This window comes from Hyperoodon ampullatus (assembly GCF_949752795.1).
Source record: "Hyperoodon ampullatus genome assembly, chromosome: 16".
In the NCBI taxonomy this organism is placed as follows: domain Eukaryota; kingdom Metazoa; phylum Chordata; class Mammalia; order Artiodactyla; family Ziphiidae; genus Hyperoodon; species Hyperoodon ampullatus.
This window is the reverse complement of record NC_136929.1, coordinates 13,539,689-13,561,284: the sequence shown is the minus strand read 5'-3', so window position 1 is coordinate 13,561,284 and position 21,596 is coordinate 13,539,689. Positions and strand designations below refer to the sequence as shown.

Here is a 21,596-nt window from a genome sequence, read left to right as displayed (position 1 = left end):
GGTTTGTACAAGGTGATTTTGATAGCTAGCTAACCTGATGGAATGTTCTGGGGGTGTTTCTGTTCTGTTCCGTAGTTTCGCTGTGGTAGGGGGTGACGGGTGGTATTCTCTCTTCTGCTGGAGCTTTGGAGAAAGCTACGTTTCCAGTCTGTCCTTAATTGCTGAAACCTTCCATTCTGCCTGTGTGCAGCACTATCTATTATATATACTATACTATTCTGCCCTATCTTCTAGCTTGAACAGAAAATTAAAATCCCTTCTTTCTTCCAAGTGTCTTTTGTGGTACAAGCTGTAAACACCATCAACACCATCAAGCTCTCAGCGTGAGTTGAAAACCTCCAGAGCTAATGGCTCCAGCAACTTCCCACTGCCCCAAGAGAGGGTCACTGCATTTTAACTTCTGTGTGTCAGCCTCCACGGCTGTTTTGGGGGTGCGTGATGTGGCAGATGGAGGCAGAATAGCCTTTAAAATCCATTGGAGGTCAATGTATTCCATTATATACATAGTGCTTCAAATTCAGTTTTAACCTTTGATGAAATTTGCAGTGTTGGAAATTTTTATGCTAGAGCAGACACAGGAAATCACAGGTGCAACTCATTTTGGTTTTGACTTACGATCACTGCGGGGCACCTAGAATTTTTATAAGAAAGTCTCTCTTTAACTTGAGTGTAAAGTGTCAGAAGTCTATAGCTTGTCTCTGTAATGTACATTAATAGGTAATATTGATTTGTGGAAATTAATTACTAGGAAAACAGCTCTTGCACTTACCTTGCACGTACCTTGTGCTTGGAACGATTTGAGGGCCCCCTTGTGGCTACCATAAACCTAACCTGAAAACAGCTGAAAAGCTTTGAGCTGGTTTTTTGTTGCCGTTTTGTTTTTGTTCATTTTTTCCCCTTTCTTCTCGGTTACATTTGTTTGCTTGCTTTAGGGTTTTGAATGTTTTTAATTTTAGATTAACATCAGCATAGTCCACGTCATTTCAATGGAGGACTCAGAGATGATAGCTGGTGTCAATTTTAAAAGGACAGGCTACTTCTCTTTTATGATTATTAAACTTAGATTCTTATCACCAAGAGAAATAATAAACGCAGAGGGGACATGTTTGGGAAAGTTCACAAAACAAGGGAATTGCAGCTGCATTATTCCATTTCTTAAGAGATGCCTCCTCTTTATTTTTAATCCAGGTATTGATTGCCCAAAGGTAGATGCCATCTCTAGCACAGCCCCAAGCTACATTATTTTGAACATCTTAAAGCTTATTGTCTCTGGTTTACATATAGCAGAGGAAAGTGGGAAAATAAGTATCCTTGTTTGAGTGTTTTAAAATCTCTATGAATACGGAAAGCTATTATTTCTCTGATGCTTCAATCACGCCTCAAGAAAAATATTTGCAACTTCAGGTCACTGTACTCCACACTTGAATTGATGAAGGGCACACCCAAGGCAAAGTTCAGACACAACGGATTGATTTTTTTTCTGAGAGATTTAAACTATTGAGCATATATTTTTCTAAATTTCTGTCATTGCATTATTAATTAGGCAAAATTACAGCTGTGCTTCGGAACCCACTGCAGCTGAAAGATGTCATTGAGTGTCCATGTGGTAAGCTGGGCTTCTGGAAGGAACTCAGGCTCTTATTGTGAATAAGTGGATTTTGGAGAGAACCTGATTAGGGCTCTGAGTTACTTCCAGCATAATTTGGTTTCTCCTAGATTAGTTTGTGGAGAGACATTGGCATCTGGTCACAGATGAATCACTAGCCCTGCCTTTTATTCCTACCACCAAGGAAAATGTCATGCATGTGAGCTCAAGAAGAAAAAGAAAAGGAAAAAGGAAAGAGAAAACCTCTGGTGTTTGGGCCTCGATAGAACCTATGAAAGTTAAAGATGGTGTCTAGTCTGTTTCCCCTTCAATGCACAGGTGTAATTAGCACAAACTGCAGTTACATGGCTTGGTAGGAGTGAAAAAGAAGACTGTGGTGTGCAGGTAACACTGGCCAAGAAATCACTTTATTCTTAAGGAACTGAAGAAAATTTCAAGCTCTAACACCATCTTTCTTGATCTTTTGGGCAAGATCCTTTAAGAATATGCATAGGGCTTCCCTGGTGGCGCAGTGGTTGAGAGTCCGCCTGCCGATGCAGGGGACACGGGTTCGTGCCCCGGTCCGGGAAGATCCCACATGCTGCGGAGCGGCTGGGCCCGTGAGCCATGGCCGCTGAGCCTGCGCGTCCGGAGCCTGTGCTCTGCAACGGGAGAGGCCACAACAGTGAGAGGCCCACGTACCGCAAAAAAAAATAATAATAAAGAAAGAAAGAATATGCATAAATCTACAAGGATTGCATCAAAAGGACCCAGGTTCCATCTAAATAAGCTCCTACTGGCCAAAAATTAGATAATTTGAACATCATTAGGGATAATGACTGCAATGAATTGAAACTCATCCTATATGTTTAGATGCATGAGCTCGTAATGATATAAAAACAAACAAGCAAACAAACATCAACAAAAACCCCTTTGGAGGATTCTAGGAAAGCAAATTGTTATTTTGAAAACCAGTAAATAGAATGAGTCAAGCATTCATCTACCTTGGAGTATCAGATAGTTGATAGGGGGAAGTTTGTCTTCATAGAAGCATGGCAGCTGATAACTGAAGAAGCAAGGATGGTATTAGACTGTCACCATCTTGCAGTCCTCTAACAAATGATCACCAATGGCTATGGCGCCACAAAAGGACAAACCACCAGATATTCGTGCTCCAGATTGAAGTCCACAGCACTGCCTCTGTAGAAACAAGAGCTTATTATTTCAGAATGATTATTTTCCACAATTTTAAACGCTACCTGAAGGTGTATCCATATCCTGGCATTTCTGGCTATTTCTTCTGGGTCCCCCTTTTCAGTGGATTTCAAGGAGAAAATGAGCTAATGTACAAACCAGTGAAACCCCAAATGTAGAATAATGAGCTAAGGGCATGTTTTCTTTCTAACTCTTAACTACATTTGGGCAAAATAAGATGACTCCACAGTCAGCTCTTGAGGTCAGGCTGTGTCTTGTGAACCATTATACCCCGAGAATCTAACATAGCGTTTGGCATCAAATACATAATCAACAGATATTTTTAGATAAACAAATAAACTAGTCTGGTAGCTGAAGAAGAAAGAGAAAAGTCTCAGCTTCACTAGTTGTTTGATCTCAGGAATATCCTTTCATATCTGTGAGCATCAGTGCCTTCATCTGTGAATTCTGCCTCTGATATGATGTTGTACTGAGAACCAAGTGAAATAATGGATGAGGAAAGTGTTTTGAAACCCATAAGTACGTTATACAAATAGAAAAGCACTATCAGCTGTTTTTTTAATTGTTCACACAGCTTGTTTAATATTTAAAATTTCACTGTATTGGGTAGTTTCTGAGGCTCTGACATTCATGGAGAAAGGGAAATCTTTGAAGTGGAGGGTGTGCACTGTCTTGAGGGTCTGCTTCTCAGCTACTGCTGGACCCTTTATGGTCATTAGTTTAGTCATTATCTCCCACAACCCTATGAAGTAAGCATTTATACCCTGGCTATTTAGATGAGGAAACTTAAGGCTCCCAGAGGTCATATAAGCTAACCAACTCACACCAAATGTGAGATGGACCTGACATTGAAACCCAGATCTTTCTCACTTTAAACTTACTTTCTTTCCACAGCACCTTAGGTGATGTTCCCAACATGTCTGAAGTTTTGTGCTCATGCTCCATTCGAATGGTAGAGCTTGACTTGCACTTTCCTTGAATCTTCTCTTCCTGAATAAAGGCATCAGAATAGCCAACTTCAGGATCCAGTAACCTTTCTGGGACACACTTCTGAGTCTTTGTAGCATTGTGTTTAAAAAGACCTATTTTAAAACCAGAAACAGAATTATGGCATTGCGCGAGGTTTGGCTTTATCTGAATTCCCTTGCATCGCTATTTCTAATCACCCTTTGTTGTCCTGATATGACTACAGCTTTTGGCTTCCAGGTTACTTGGGAGTGTTAAAAACGCATGGAACTGCAGTAATTCCCACTTGTCTCTAACACCGTTTCCTCAAGTGTGGATTTGTTATGTAGTTGTGAGGGAGCTCAGGAAAACTGTGTTTAGGACTTTTTCCAAGTTCTAAGTGTCTAAGAGAGCCTCTGACCCTGAGAGGGGACAGGTACCCCTGCCACCCCAGCCCCTGCAACGTGCTGCCTCACTCCCATCGACCCACAGGCAAACACAAATCCCTCACCCTGACGTGCTTATTTTGCTTCTGGAGCTTTGACTTCAACAATAGCCTGGACCACTGCAGCAGTAAGTGGCAAAGTATCTCTAAGACAGCCTGCCACTTCCAAGATGATGGAAGAGACTGTGGGGACTCTCGTCACTTTGTGAAATTTCAGATACCATCTAAAAGCCTGTGTAACTCAAAGGGTTATTTTGATGACCAAATTGATTAGTGGGAGTACTTAGAACTGTACTTGGACATAATATGCACTCAGTAAATGTTAGCCATTATTATTATTGCTATTAGTACCAATTTTTCTTTCAATAAATACACTGAATTTAAAAATTCAATAAAAATTTCAATTTTTGTTTTAATAAGTAAAGCATTTAGAACTGTACTTGGACACAGTATGTACTCAATAAATGTTAGCCATTATTATTATCGCTATTAATATCCATTTTTCTTTCACATGGAACTTTCCATGTTTTAAGTTAGCTTGCTTTTTAATCATTGCTTGGGGATGACCTTCAAGGCATTCTTTCTTTGAGAACTGGCAAGGGATGGAATCAGGTGGGGAATCTCTTAAGTATTTTGTTGAATATGCTAAAACGATTGCCCAGTCCTGATAGCAGAATCTAGGAAAATCCTAACACAAAAGAATCTTTCATGGAAGAATATGGCAAAATCTGGACACAGAAGATTTATTTTTCAGTTTTGTGATGTTTTAGGAAAACCTGTATCAAAGCTGTCAGGTATAAGCCTAAATATCAAAACATGTGCCTTGTCCTTGAATACCTTGATTGACTTCTTTTCCTTTCCAACTTGGCTACTACAAAACAATGGCAATGAAGACACCTCCTCGCTTCTATGATTCTCACATTCCCGAAAAGCAGCGCCTGAGAAATTAGCTAAAGAGTGAGCACGACTGAACACGCATGGCCTAATAACACAATCTGAGTGTACAATCTGGTGTTCTGCTTTGCCTGACTGGGAGTAGAACTGTGAGTGAGATTGAATTGGGCCTTATCTCACTCTGGGGCGGCTCCAGGCTTCAGGTGGATGCCTGCATGCATAAACCATAGCTTTGCAGAGCAGAGTGCCTGGAAACGTCCTCGTGCCCAAGTCCCAGCGCGGCAACGCAAAGCAGGGCGCCTCTGAACCAAATAATCACAGAAGTCCCTGAATAATGCATGAGAGCAGGACCCTCCCTGGCACATTTGAAACTGTACTGGGAGGAACTGTACTCAGCAAGCTAGCAGAAACATGTCCCTGGAACATGCACTGCCTGAAATTTATTCGTGTAGCAGCCGTTTGGGGGAAACTGAAAGCAAACATGACAACCACCCGAAAATCATGGCATTTTTGTGAGTCTGAGGCCCCTAGGATTTGTGTCAATATTAAGAAGCAATGTGACAAGATTTAAAATGTTATCTTATTGATAAATACTACTTCTTCCTCTGGGGAATTTGGGGGGTGGACTGACCCTCATGGAGAAATGACCAGTATCGTCCAGAAACCTCTATTTCTTGCTTTTGTTTGGTTGGTTTAGTAACATGGGCAGCTTCCCATTATTAAAGTTAGCTGATACCTAGACTTGCAGAAAAGCTCCATCTCAAGAGGCTGTTTCTGTGAGGACCGGCCCTGAATATAATCAGGTGAGGCACTTCCCTCTTTCTGATCTAGATGTCAGCTTTAATCTAGCTGCAGTGTTGATGAGTGGGATTTGATTCCACAAATGTTTAGCCTCTAATTTGATATTCCAGCTACTCATTAAGTGTAAAATAAACAAATCTTTTAGGAAGTATGTTTCCTCGCCACCATGTCACAAACCCCACCTGGCTGTCCTGGAATTGTCCATCTTAGGGTCATGATCTGAACAGGGCATCTTCCTGGTCCAGCTGGGAGGAAGGAGAGCCAGGAGTCTGTTTCATGGCCTTCCCTTGACTTTCAAGTAGACTTGTTTCCTGGCACCCGAAGATGTCAGGCCTCATGGAAGGGCCCTGTCCTCACCTATGCTGACCGTGGTAGGCTATATTTCGGCATTGTGATGATGAAATGAGGGCAATGCTCTTGACTCAGAAATTCTCTTCCTAGCAATTTATTCACTGCACAAATATTTATGGCTTAGGATGTTTATCAGATTATTGTTTATAGTAGCCCCCACTGCAAAAAGAATCAGCTAAATTGTCCAAAACTGGGAGATTGGTCACATCAATTCCGGGACATCCATAATTGGAATAGTATACTCTTAAGGAAGAACATTAAATAAAATGGAAAATATATCCCCCTTGTATTTTTAAGTTTAAAATACATGTTAAAAATATAATGTACAGTATGATCTCAAATCTGTCAAAGAAAGAAATAGATATTTAACTGTGGTTATATCCAAGTGAAGTAATTATAAGTAATTTTCATCTTCTTTTTTTACGGTTCTGCATTGCTCATATGTTCCATAATGACAGTGTGTTGCATTTCTCACTGGGGTTTGGGGGTGGGGATTAATGATTAAAAAAAAAAAGACCAGCTACAACCAAAGTATTCTCCCTTTAATGTTACCAGGTACACAGGGAAGAAAAGGGATGCAGAGCCCCTCCCGTCTTGAGGGAAGCACAATGGGCTTTCCTCTCCCCAATATCTTACCAACTGAAAAGTGTCAAGATCTCTGGGTAATAAGTAAGATAAAATATGTCTTAGTCAAAAGGGTCTGGCTGCTTTGTAAGTCAGTCACTGTCAGGGAGGAGGTGATGGCAGCCTGGTAGGGGACCAGGGTTTCTGGATGAAGGAGATAAGGACGTGTGAATGTTTCCATTTTCTCATCACAATGCCCGACATCCTTGGGACCAATTGCTCTGACACACACCATTGTCAGCCCCTGAAAGTTCTTTATTACAACACTTAACAATCATCGTCCCCAATTTCCCATTTGCTTAGAACATCATTCTTAAATTCCTTAATTTGTTTTCAAGGCTCGAATAAAGGGCCCTTTCATCACTCTGTCAAAGTTCAGTCTGATTGCCAAGCTCTAAGTGCCGTGATTCCCCCTATCAGATACAGAATAGTGCAGATAATACTCTACTGAGATAATGAAGAATGGGCAGCCCATAATGAGTGTGCAGCTCTAGAGAGAGTCAAGAAATTAATTCCATTCTGAGAATTTGGAAAATGACTCCTGCACACAATACAGCAGGGTGGAGGGAGAGCTAAGTTTCACTTTTTAAAATGCGCACATCAGCTTGTGTTTAAGATGGACTGTGCCTACTCCCTGGTGAGGACCAAAGAGCTCCTTCAGATGTCCCCAAGGCCACCTTACAGTCACTCGTGGTGTTCTTTTGTGAGACGCTGAGCTTTGGCAAAACTTGATTATATGTAGAGAAAACTCATTTCAAAGACTGCAGGGCAAGAGGAAGGAGGAGGGATTATTTCCTATACATTTCACAAGGTCTAGGCTAAGGGAAATCATTAGCCTGGGCTAATTCTGTTGGCTAAGGCACCAACAGAAGTTTCCTGGGGACAATCATCACGAGAATTCCTAAAACAGTGGCTGATAAAATGTATCTATTTATTAATTCCATGAACATTGGACAACTGAACATCCACGATGTACAAGGTGATGTATCATATGCTCTGGAGGCTGAAGGATGAGTAAGACATAAAGCCAGTTCAAGGGATAAGATATTCACTGGTCCCGGAATGAAGTTAAAAGCATGAGCGGCACGTGTTTCAGCAGGTGGGGATGAGGGAGAGGATCCCTTCTGCCGAGGACATCCAAGGAGGCTGATGGGAGGAGTTTCTAGCTGAACTGGTTTTTTTTTTTTTTTTTTTTTTTTTTTTTTTTTTTGTGGTATGTGGGCCTCTCACTGTTGTGGCCTTTCCCGTTGTGGAGCACAGGCTCCGGATGCGCAGGCTCAGCGGCCATAGCTCACGGGCCCAGCCGCTCCGCGGCACGTGGGATCCTCGCAGACCGGGGTACGAACCCGCGTCCCCTGCATCGGCAGGCGGACTCTCAACCTCTGCGCCACCAGGGAAGCCCTGAACTGGTTTTTAGGAATGCTTCGAACTGTGGATTGTGGAGATGTTAACTGTGTCACTTGACTTTACAAGAGGTAAGCTGGTGGTAGAAGGAATATACTTATTAACCCTCCCTGTGAACCTGGCATCTTATAGGTTCCTTCAAATATGTTCTCACTAGACAGGCATGTCATAGCCTCATGGAAGTGAATATCTTTTAATCACCACCGGCACGGTGATTCCAGGGACTTCTACGCCTTGTTTCACTGTTTTACCACCATTTTGATGCGCATACCAGCACTGCCTCTTTTACATCACAGAATTGAAAGGGAAGGAGTAGATAGAAGGAAGAAGGGAATACGGAGGAGGAAAAGGTAGTTTAGAGGAAGCGGACAGTGAGGAAGAGGAACAAACGGTGAAGGTTGGGCGTGTGATAGTTCTTCAGTTCTGATTCTTTCTCATCAGTACCCACGGTTCTGGGTTCTTTCCTGCTGGTCTCTCGCCACGGCTGTCCAATGTCTCTCCTGGTCTCTGCCTACTTTTATCCATCCTAAACTCTATTGCTCCGTGAATCGTCCTAAATCAACACTTTTCCTATTTTAGCAATTCACAGGTGCATGTAGAGCCCGTGACAGTTTGGCCTCAGCCTCCTGTTCTAGCTTATGTCCCTCTTTTCATTCATTCATTTATTGACCAAACATTCAGCGAAATGCACAACATGAACTTCCTGGTCTCATTAGGCCACTCTGTTCTCTGTACCTTCTGAAATATTCTCTTAAATATTCTTTGTCTACTGCTTACCTCCATGACTTGCTAATCCATGCCTCTTTTTCTAATCTACCACTTTTACACCTACAATACTTGAGTACGTTCTATTTTTTTTCTATTCTCCACATTTCCTAGAGCAGCTCCTTACATACAAGAAACCCTCAATAAGCATGTGTTAATTAACTGACTTGCTAATTAGAGTAATGAGCAACTACATAATAAACTGCTTGGTGAAATACAGGTTCTTGAAGCAGAGGGGAAGAAAACTACTAAGTTTAACATTAAAAAAAACTCATTTCTATTAATTATCTGGTGTATGAAATATTCTGCTTTTTATCCAAAGTCTGTATTGACTGTCTCTCTCTCTCTCTCTCTCTATCTTTCTCTCTCTCTCTGCCTATCAACCATCACAATCGAATGATGGATGTATTAGAAGATTATATGTATTTTGATTCTTTTCACACATTTTGAACATTCAAAAATAATGTCAGATTAGTTTTTAGGGGAGAAAAGAAGGGTCTATTTATCAAAGGCAATATTAACCTTAGTCATTAAAATACACTTATCTCGTATGAAGGTCACTTCTTTTCCACGGCATCGTTTATTGAATGCCTGCAGAGAGCAGGATTTGTGGAGGTGCCACGGGACACCAGGCCTAAGGTCCAGTGGTCAAAGAGGAACTTAAAGGGTAGATGTGACCAGGACTTTCATACGCACATTAAAAGCGCAGTAAGTGATGCAGGAAATCCTCGAGGGCAGAAAGGTCAGAGGAGATGGAGATGAGGCTTGAGCTGGGCCAGGAAAGACGAGCAGGATGCAAGTGAGTGAAGGAAAAGGCAAAGACTGAGGGAAGGCAGTCATGTCCTTGTGCTGTGTTTAGAATTTTTTAATAGGATTACCTTACTGCAGAGCAAGAGACTGAAAAGTGTGTGTTCCGTGTATTTGTGCTTTCGTAAGCCATGATGGTCCCTATGATAATCATCAGTTAAAATAATCATTGAACTAACTGAGGTGCCCCGTCCGTCCCCTAATGCCCCTGAGTGCACCAGGCTTTGCCATCATTACCCTGAGGCCACAAGAATAACAATTCTAAAGAGCTGTAATTGTTTTTCAGACATTCGTAAATGAATTCGCCCAAACTCTCAATGAAGCAGGTGGCAAATGGAAGATGTGCTGGCAGCATGCTGTCCCTGAGACAGAAAAAGTTATCCCCTTTGGGATCGTTCAGGTCCAGGCAGAACAGTCCCTTAACTTGGTGGTTAGCATTTCTCCCACTTTACCAAAATCACTGGATGCCTGAGATCTCCTTGAGGACAATGTCTTAGTGACCTCGGGGTCCCCACTGCCCAGCCCCAGTGTGTGGCAAATACCAGGGGCTCAATGAATGTTTGGAGAATTACCAGGTGAGTGAATGGATGGATGAAAGGAGGAAATAATAGTTTGCTTATTAATGTTTCCAAAATCTGGGGAAAGTTTAACAGCCAGGACAAGTGTTGGAACAGATGAGACTCTGCCTCAGCTTAGGAGGTTGAGTTAAAAGGGGCCGGTGTTGATGAGAGCCTCTGCATGTGGCCACATGGCCTTTGCTTGGGAGCTGCTTGTCCTTCTTCTCTGGTCTCTGTTTTAACCCCCATTGTGCTGTTGAACAATTAACGTTTGAAAAGGCAAGTTGCAGATTTCAGAGTTTTTTTTTTTTTTTTTTTTTTTGTGCGTTACGCGGGCCTCTCACTGTTGTGGCCTCTCCCCTTGCGGAGCACAGGCTCCGGACGCGCAGGCTCAGTGTCCATGCCTCACGGGCCCAGCCGCTCTGCGGCATGTGGGATCTTCCTGGACCAGGGCACGAACCCGCGTCCCCTGCATCGGCAGGCGGACTCTCAACCACTGCGCCACCAGGGAAGCCCTTCAGAGTATTTTTAAGAATTTTCCTTAGATTGGGATAGATCGGGAGTTTGGGATTGACATGTACACACTGCTGTGTTCAAAACAGATCATCAACAAGGACTGTATAGCACAGGGAACTCTGTTCAATATTCTGTAATTACGTAAATGGAAAAAGAATTTGAAAAAGAATAGACACATGTATACGTATAACTGGATCACCTTGCCGTATACCTGAAACTAACACAACACTGTTAATCAACTATAACCCAATGTAAAATAAAAATTTTTTTAAATAAAATATTTTGTATTTTCTAAAAAAAAAAAGAAAAAGAATTTTCCTTAGAAACTAAATTGGGAGTTATGGGAGCAGAAGAAAATGAGTTTCCGTTGTTTGGGAGCAGGGAAGAGAGTCATGAAACTGGAGTGAAGCTTGTACACAATGAAGGTTGGGCGTGTGGCCTGGAGGTAGACATCATTTCATCAATGACTTTGGCAGTTTTCTGTCTGATAGTAGAGGAGCAAATGAAAGTAGAGAAAAAAATAGAGATGAGAAAAAATGCTTTTAATGAATCAAATTGTGTTTTCTTCAATAATTAGGTGTTCTTCAACCCTCTTTTTACTATTATTCTAGCTCTCTATTTTGACTGTTTTGCAAGATTGAGACAAACAAATAAAACATACATGAGAATATGTCTGACTAAAGCAATACCCAAATGCTATTAGGCACTTGGTTCCAGAACCATGGGATGGGACAACTTTGTACTTCATCAATATGAATGTTGCCCTAGTCCATTTTTGTGTCTTAATGTCAGAGTTAGTTTTCGTTACAGAACGTTTCATTCTGACCTATTTGGCTAGTAGAACTTGCGGACATTTGGGGCTTATTTTACTCATGTAAACAGCACTCTACAACTTAGCTAGTCTTTGTTAAATGCGGTGTTAACATTGAATAAAGTTAAATTTGAAACCAAGATCATTTTAAAGTGTAAGCTAGTTTCAGTTAGCTTTGAGACCATGTGTATTCCAACGCAAAGAAAGCACAGGGAACTCTATGGCCTATTAATTTTCCCAAGTGAGACCAAAGCCTCTCAGGTTCCAGCAGCAAGTTCCAGTTAACCCTTTTTGTCACAAACTGTTGTAATTCCCAGCCCTAAAATCCTCCAGCTCTTATGATTATTTTAAAAATCTGGATTGTGTCTAAATTTGAGACACACAAATGGGGTTGAGTCTTATCAATCGATAGTCATCATCTTTTTTGTTTAAATTCTCTTTTGTGTTTTCCATTTTGTCCAATTAACAAGGGAACTTACAGATTTCCCATCTGTGATCTTATCTGAGCATTCAAAAATCTGTCTGATTTAAATTATTCTGTCCTGATGTGTTTGTCATCCTTAACCCACCTAAGTTATGTTATAGCCATCATCATCATCATCACTGTTTATATATTTATTATGTAATTGTTTTGTGGAATAAAAATCGGTCTCTGCCTGTAGAATTGAAATGTGAACAAGTTTCAACATAGGACCAAAGCAGGATTAATAATGACATGTCATATAATATTCAACCATGGTAATATCCACTCTGAGAAAAACTTTATTGTCAACATTTCCTTACGGAACCCAGAAATATGTCCGTCATTTTCTGCTTTCCCTACTGACCTTTTGGGAAATTTTCTTTCACTGATGGAATTGTCATTCTGTCACAGGGAAAGACAACAGAGTAATGTAAAATGATGACTGGCAAAAGCAAGGGCTCAGGCTGGCCTTTCTGTGGCGGTTTCAGTACATTCCTCCTCTTGATTTAAAGGGAAGCAAGTGCTTAAGATTTTGAATTTTCTTTAGCACATTTCAAAACTGGCTAGACATTCAAAATAACTCAATACAGTAAATGTATTGTTTTAAATATTATAGTTCATCAATTCCTTTTTTAAAGCAGCATGAAAAAGAGTGTACCCTTAAATACCTTTTTTTTGCCATTGCTTTTACTAGCTATACATTTTTTCTTAGTTCCAGTTTAGGCTGTCAAGGGAAAACTGGTCTTTTCAGAGCTTTTCAGGATCGTTTTTGTCTGCCCAGGGCACCCTGAGTGTCACTCCTGGTGATAAAGATGGGGTGGGCAGCCCATTCCATTGGCAGCTGCTCAAATGATGAGAAAGATTTTCCTTACTTGGAATCAATGTTTGCTTTCATCTAATGCCTACTGTTGTGTCTTTTTTTTTTTTAAACATCTTTATTGGAATATAATTGCTTTACATTGTTGTGTTAGTTTCTGCTGTATAACAAAGTGAATCAGCTATACGTACACATATATCCCCATATCCCCTCCCACTTGCATCTCCCTCCCACCCTCCCTATCCCACCCCTCTAGGTGGTCACAAAGCAACGAGCTGATCTCCCTGTGCTATGTGGCTGCTTCCCGCTAGCTATCTGTTTTACATTTGGTAGTGTATATATGTCCATGCCACTCTCTCACTTCGTCCCAGCTTACCCTTCCCCCTCCCCGTGTCCTCAAGTCCATTCTCTATGTCTGCATCTTTATTCCTGTCCTGCCCCTAGGTTCTTCAGACCTTTTTTTTTTTTTTTAGATTCCATATATATGTGTTAGCATAATGAGGTATCACCTCACACCAGCCAGAATGGCCATCATCAAAAAATCTACAAACAACAAATGCTGGAGAGGGTGTGGAGAAAAGGGAACCTTCCTGCACTGTTGGTGGGAATGTAAATTGATACAGCCACTACGGAGAACAGTATGGAGGTTCCTTAAAAAACTAAAAATAGAACTACCATATGGCCCAGCAATCCCACTACTGGGCATATACCCTGAGAAAACTATAATTCGAAAAGAGTCATGTACCACAGTGTTCATTGCAGCTCTATTTACAATAGCCAGGACATGGAAGCAAACTAAGTGTCCATCGACAGATGAATGGATAAAGAAGATGTGGCACATATATACAATGGAATATTACTCAGCCATAGAAAGAAACGAAATTGAGTTATTTGTAGTGAGGTGGATGGACCTAGAGTCTGTCATACAGAGTGAAGTAAGTCAGAAAGAGAAAAACAAATACCATATGCTAACACATATATACTGCTGTGTCTTTATCTGTCGACTTTTCCAAATCTCTTCTGGCCTCTTCACACCTCTCTTGCCCTTTTGAGCCAGTGGTGCCCTGATCTTTACCTGATCATTCTGAAGCTCGCCATTTATAAAATGTATCTCTTCTCAATGTTCCAATAGATTCCATTAGATGAGATGAGACCTGTGATTATAATAACCACAACACCTGACAATTAATAGGCATTCAATAAATATTAGTTACATTTTTGTTTTTAAAATATCAATATGGTGCCCAGGAAAGCACAGAAGCTTTGAAATCAAATAGGCCTAAATTTTATTGCATCAAGTATTAATTTGCTCTGGGATCTTGGGCTGTATTTTTCACCTTTCCCAGTCTCTGTGTTCTCAGCTTTTTTAAAAAAAAAGTCATGATAAAACCCATTTTACAAAGTTATGTTGAAGGTTATCTGTGCCAGTATCCATAAAGTACCTAGCCCAGTTTCTAGCACACAGTAAGTGCTCAGTAAATATTAGTCTCCAAACACAACACATCCTTCCCCTACCCCACCCACCTCTTAACCCAGACCACCCCTGTGAACAGGAAAGATTAAGGAGGCCTGGCTTCCAGCTTTGCTCTATCTAGTCACATGACTTTGGGTAAATCACTCTAACCCCCTTGCACTGTTTCCCTATCAAATAGTCCCCCGTGTCTACTACAAAAGTTCCTTTTAAGGATCAAATAAAATATCAGATGGGTGATAACGTTCGATAAACATGGCGTGCTCTCTTAATGTAAGGTTTTGTTATTGCTGGTAGTGATTGAACAGTGAATGATTGCTGAATGAATTATTATTTTTTTTAATGAATTATTGCTGATCGATTCCCTCAACCCCTCCCCTCCCCACCCTGGAGCAGAAAGAAAAAACCCAGCAAATAGTACTGAAAGCCGATTCATGCGTGTTTGTATTATAGAAACACGCACATAGGGGAACATGGCCCAACAGGTGCAAATCCAGGCAGATATTCTCACGTGACCATCTGGCAGAAAAACCCATTGAGTCAATGCTGATACAGACGCTGCAGAGGCGCGGGGTCCCAGGGTTATAGTTACGGCGGACTGACGCTCTTCATCTAATCTCTTCCAGGAATTTCTATTACATCACCATGTTGCGGGATCCGGTGTCCCGGTACCTGAGCGAGTGGAAACACGTGCAGAGAGGGGCCACATGGAAAACCTCCCTCCACGTGTGTGATGGGAGGAGCCCCACCCCCGATGAGCTGCCTACCTGCTACCCCGGGGACGACTGGTCTGGGGTCAGCCTACGGGAGTTCATGGATTGCACCTACAACCTGGCTAACAACCGCCAGGTGCGCATGCTGGCCGACCTCAGCCTGGTGGGCTGCTACAACTTGACTTTCATGAACGAGAGCGAGAGGAACGCCATCCTGCTGCAGAGCGCCAAGAGCAACCTGAAGAACATGGCTTTCTTCGGGCTCACGGAGTTCCAGCGGAAGACGCAATTTCTCTTTGAGAGGACATTCAACCTCAAGTTCATCTCCCCCTTCACGCAGTTCAACGTCACGCGGGCTTCCAACGTGGACATCAACGAGGGCGCCCGCCAGCGCATCGAGGAGCTCAACTTATTGGACGTGCAGCTGTACGCGTACGCGAAGGATCTCTTCCAGCAGCGCTACCACCGTACCAAGCAGCTGGAGCGCCAGAGGGACCGGCCCAAGAGGCGCGGGGAGCGGAGGCTGCAGCGGGAGCACAGGGGCCGCCGGTGGCCCAGACAGGACGGGAACCCAGAGGGGGCAGTCACGGAGGACTACAACAGCCAGGTGGTGAGATGGTGACCCCCTGCCCTCCCCTCCCCTCCACGGGAGGGGGAGGATGAGCGGGGGCACTGCCGTACCTTGGAGAATGTGAGACCACGCTGAGGACGTCTGGCTGGCTGTAGGTGGCTTGACTGGGGCCCCTGCTTCCTCTTTGTCTTCACCTTTATCCAGCTGGAGATGATCCTTCTTCTTTTTCTCCTGACATTTTTCAGTCTGTGATATTAAGTAGGGTAGGAACGCATCCAATAATAGACCACTTTATAAGGTCAAGGGGAGAAGCACCAAAAAAGAAGGAGTCCTTGGGATCTTTTTTTTGCGGCGGCATAGGTTGTAGTTTGGGCAACTGGAATCCACCAAGGCACACGTGAAAAGCCAAACTATGGCTTGCAGGTTCTGCTGAAACTGATCTGTTCATACTGCCTCTTTCATGGAAATACTGCGTTTAAAGAGAGAGGAAGAGAAGGATTTTTCAGCCTTTAGATGAGGTTTAACGCCAATTCTCTCTTAGCTCTTGGCTGTCATCTTTGAACTCTATTTGAATGTGGGTTAAATCATAAGTAGTGTAAACATGTTTTGTTGTTACGGCTGTTTTTCAACAAGGTTCCCCTGCTACTGACCATCACCGGAGACTCACAGCCCCTGCATCTTAGCCCTGAGCCATGCTTCCTTCCCCATCTTTTAAGGAAAGGCTAGTAGATTCAGGACAGGCATGCCTCAGAGAAATGAACATTGGTAGGAGCATTCGGGAGAAAATGTGCTTATTAACGAATGCGTACGGAGATCACCATTTACCAATTTTTATTTTCAGCGTAAGGAATGAATGATAAATTAAGGGGGGCGGGGAAAGCAGGAGGATAACGACACGTCTAGCATTGCCAATCTGGCTACAGAACCTTCGTTTTTTAAGGACTCTTTCAGAGTTTTACCTCTGTGGAGCAGTCATCTTCTTTGGTACAGGACCACCACGTTTGAAACACTTCTGTCACAGAGGAAAAGATGTTTAAAAAGAATTTGGCCTGAAGAACAGGAACTCAGCTAGCATGTATACAAAATATAGTCAAGGTCACGAAATTAAAAAATAACTGATTTAGGCCATGAGACATGGAACCCAGCAGAGTGTTTATCCCAGGAGTTTAGAAAGACTCTACCTCCCGATATCTCGAATATCTCTGGCCTGATAACACTTTCTCCTCACATGATCTCTATCTGTTGTGAGAGCGTGGCTACAACAGGACCGAAAAATGTGGTGCATCGCTAAGTGCTTCTTATTCTCACCTTTTCCCAGTCGCAACTACAATAACACAAAATTTTTGAGTAATAAGGGGAGACCTATGGCAGAGGGAATAGAAGATCCTTGCCTAGCATTTAGTAGGAGATCAGAGTGAGCAGAAAGTTTCACAACAGATTGATCTGATCAATCCCTTCAAGGAGCTGAAGTCAAAATGAGTGAAACCCTTAAATGAGATTGAAAAGCCTATTTCATTGATTTCTAACATGTTTGATGTTTAAGCCAGCTTTACATAAGCCTCGTCTCAGCCTCCAGAATACTCTCTCTGGGGTTGAGAGTTAATCAACTCACAAGTGTTCACGGAACGCTCGCCTGCACAGAGGGGAACCCAGTGTCTCCATCAAAGAGAGATCTGGAGAAGAGGCTTAGATACTTCTTACACTACCCTTGGCTTCATCTGTCATGGGGGAAAAGGCATCACTGGGGCCTCCCTTGTGCCAGAAACTTTGGGAGACCCTTTTTATACCTCAGATCTAGTCACAAGAAGGTAGGTAGTATTAGTCCCAGTTAGATGAGGAAAGTGAGACCACAGACAATAAATAGCTTCCTCAAGGGTTGTGAGCTAGGTCTGGCTGACGGCAAAGGGCGAGCTCTTTTTTTCTCCATCGTGTTTTCCATATGGGATAAAAGCTTCCTGCCAATCATGCTAGAAGCCCCCTCTTATTGCCCAGAAGGGTTTGTCTCTAACCCATGTGGGTGTGACAGCACCAAGCCAGCAGGGACCCAGAGCCATGTTGCCTTGGGTGAGTCCAGCCCCTTCCAAATCACTGACCCATCAAGGAGCTGAGACACTGATGATGTTATAGGCAATTGTACTTTTTGAGCCACAGATGGGGTGAGTTAAAGGGGCTGAGTAACTATCGCTTGTTAGTTGGTAGAGATTAGGCTCACAAAATATTAGCGTTTCCCTTCCTGATGATTTGTTCCTAAGGTAGTGGGGGAAGGAGGATTGCAGCTGGGATTCATGAGCAGCTTTTTCTCCGTCTTCCCATTTCGATGCTAGGATCTAATGCTGCTTAGAATGGCAGGGCTGCAAATTATCGTTCTGACTGCCACTGAGAAACAGACACACGAATACATACACACGCATACACACATGCACAATAACAATCCAGTGTTTTGTCATGTGGAAAATCAAAACAAGTTAGAAAGCGTTCAGAGTGTTTCCTTTAAACTCACTTTACATTTTTGGCAGAGAATTTATGCATAGCTGAGACTTGGCGGCAGCCTCTGCTAACTTCACGCTGTTCCTTAGGCACCTCGGGATTTATATCAGAAGGCTTTCCTCGGCCTTGCTGCTGAAGGTGTGATATATGGGGCTCCACTGGAGACCCGATATCAGGATGTTCAGGGGAGAAACCATCTCTTTGTATTGGCCCAAGGCCAGTGCTGAGCAAATTAAAGAGACAGACACGAGCTTCCTCCCTTGTACCATTTCATTCTAAAGCAGCACACTCATCCTCTCCCTGGGGTCCTATGTTGATAGAAATGAAGAGGTGGGGATGCAGTTTGTTCTCTGAAAATCAGCTGCACACCTACATGCCAAGTGATGCTCAGCTCAGGGAAGGGATGTCAGTCAGCAGAAGGCCTCTGGGCCTAAGGATCCATGGGAAGCCAGCAGCCTTAAGACCCCAAAGCAAAACAATTCCAGATACATTAGTGTTAAAAGCCAAGAAGAGGCAATAAATAAATAAATACATACATACATACATACATAAATACATAAATAAATAAATAATCCCTAAGTTCCATGTCCTATCAGCTCCTACCATTCCCAGATAGACCTTCCTTTCCTTCTCTGGCAATGGCAATTCCGGTAACCACACTGGGATAAGATGTCTGTGTTTAAATTATTATTAAGGACTAAGATACATACTATATATTCTGTCTCCTTTTAAATTTTTGGCAACCTACTTCTGACAAATAGAGAAAACCTGCGCTGAGAATTATTTGAATACTCTTTCTAATAATTGCAAACATTAGCAATCAGTGTTAGGTAACAGTTAAGGTTATCGTGGATGTAATTAAAAATTATAAAAATCTGTTCCTTATCCTCTAAAGGAGGTAACTTTGTCAGAAATGGTTTGATCAAGGGTTTGAAATATAAGGACTTGTTCAAAAGTCTGACTAGAGGTCATATGAATATGGGGGAGAAGATCTACCAGATAGACCTAGCAAGGAGGTGAGCAAAGATCATTAAACAATAAATACAGGTCCATTTAGTAGGATTCCTATTTGGCTGCTTTAACAGAGAAACTCAAAATAATAGTGACTTCGAAAGATTGAAGCAATTGCTTGCTCAGTTAAAAGACACACTGGTCTGGTGTGTGATCTCTCCAGAATCCCAGGCCCTCTCATTTCTCTTTCATACTAATGTGCAGCTTCCAACTCAAGGTCCGACATGGCTCCTGCAGTTCCTGCCATATCAATTTTATTTAAGACAGCCGAGAGGGAGTGGAGAGACGTTGTACATATCAGTTCCAGTCACATCTCATTGGCTAGAACCTAGCCATTAGATACATCTAGCTGCAAAGAAGGCCAGGAAATGTCATCATTATTGGTTGCATTGTGCCTTGATGAATATAAGGGTTCTATTATTAAAGAAACAATGTGAAAATTAATACTGATCAAAACTGTCAGTCTCCGACACAAAAGGAAATTGACAAATATTTCAAGTGCTTTTCAATGTCATCTATTTTGTCATCTATTTTGCAAAGGCTAAGACTGAAATTTGTAACTTTGTATAGTATTTAATGCTTTTCAAAACATTTCTACATCTAGTATCCATTTGATCTTTACTACATTCTTGCATGTAAAATAGGACCTCTATTCATTAATCCCATTCAATAGTTTGATGTGGAGATTCAGGGATGTTGAACGATTTCCTAGAGTCTAGCTTATTAACGAGACAGGTGCTCAGAGCCCCAGTCTTTTGATTTCATATTTTCTACTACTTTATGCTGCTCAACATCAGTATTGGGATCGAGAATAGCAAGAATATGAAATCTAAATCTTTATTGATTTATATCTTCTCTTACCTTCTCCTGGGACTGCAGTGACTTAGAAAGTGCTAAGGAGGGGGGTAGAGTCGGCTCTCAACCCCCTGCCTCCAGGGAGAGACCCTCTTATTAGGAGTGAAATGTCCAAGAGATGGACAGTGTTGCAGGGAGATCTCGAAGCATGACCACTCAAACACCTCTAGTTGGAGGTCCACCCCATCCAATCCAAAAACTATTCAAGATGAAGCCTAAAGGAATGTGCCCACAACTCCTTAGGGAAGCTCAGTGTAGAAATATTTAGAATCAGTAGCAGCCTGAATAGAGAAGCTTCATGGGAGATCAATAGAACTCCGGCTCAAAAAATCTCCCTTCTTCTCTATTTCTTACCCAGGTCCGTGGAATTTTATCAGCAACATACTGTTTGGGTTCTTGATTTTACTTTGTGTTAAATGAGTCCCTTTGCACATTTGCCGGGGAAAGGAAATGCTTTAAGTTGTCATGAGCTAGCATCTTCGCACAGAGGTTTCATCTGATTCCTCTCCATCCCTGACCTCTAGCTGAGATGCAGCGCCTGTAGGATGGGATCATGCAGAGGTTGGGTTGGGGAGAGTAGGGGTAACTGTGGAGGAAAGTAGGGCTTCTAAAAGGGGGCAGGTCTTTCAAAGGTGGAAAGATGAGGAATTAAATATGTGCCAGGGAATATAGAAACACAGAAAAGTAACTTAATGTAGTTTCTATCCTCAAGGTCAAGGGCAGTCTGGAGCCATGTGGACTGTGATTCTTTTGGCCACTGGAAAGAGCAGGAAAAGGCATGAGGCTCGTGAGACAGCACCAGAGCATTGGGATGGTTTTAGGGACTGAATTGGAGTTGGAGCAAAGAGAAAGCTGGGTCAGACTTAGGCAGAGTACTGTGATCTGATCACAGCTGTGTCTCTAAGGTTTTTCTTTTCCATAGTTACTATACGTCCACTGGTCAGCAGAGCTCCAGCTGAAAGTCTGCAGGTGGGTATTGGGGCTGGCTGAGTCTGATGACTCTACCCAATGGTGCCACCTCTGGGAAGCATGCAACGGTTCTTTCTCCAAAGCACTTCCGACTTTTCTTCTAACCCCCTCCCTCCATCGCTACTGGATGTAAGCCTGCTTTCCCTCACCACATTCAGCTGGACGCATCTGAACAAACTCCATAAAACTTTGAATTAGCCCTTCTGGGCAAGACCTGTGTGTTTTGTAGCCAGAATGCACATGGACCCATCTTCACAACACATCTACAGAACCAGCCTACCCTGGAGAGGTGCTGAGATTTCCTGAGGACTGGCCTTGCTATGAACACCAGCAACATCTGCAAGACAAAAGCCCCTGAACTTCCAAGCCAGGACTCGAGGTCACCTAACAAAACTATGGATCTGAGAACACAGAAGCACAGATGTTTCTTGAGCCTGTGTTCTAAGTCGTTTATGGACGAGACTGCAACTGTCATCCTTTGGCACATTAAGTGCAACCTCTGTGGGTTACACGTTCTGT

The 21,596-nt window shown here is 42.5% G+C and overlaps 1 protein-coding gene across 1 annotated transcript in view; it reads left to right on the top strand.

Annotated features, from left to right (window-relative positions):
- The window catches only part of HS6ST3 (heparan sulfate 6-O-sulfotransferase 3), a gene marked incomplete at both ends in the record, with an annotated part of 665,466 nt that extends 649,660 nt beyond the window's left edge, over positions 1-15,806 (top strand). Inside the window, one exon of the mRNA XM_079722118.1 lies at positions 15,098-15,806. Within this exon, the coding sequence (XP_079578244.1) occupies positions 15,098-15,806 (709 nt within the window). The remainder of the gene's footprint in view (positions 1-15,097) is intronic.
- Positions 15,807-21,596: the final 5,790 nt, after the last annotated feature.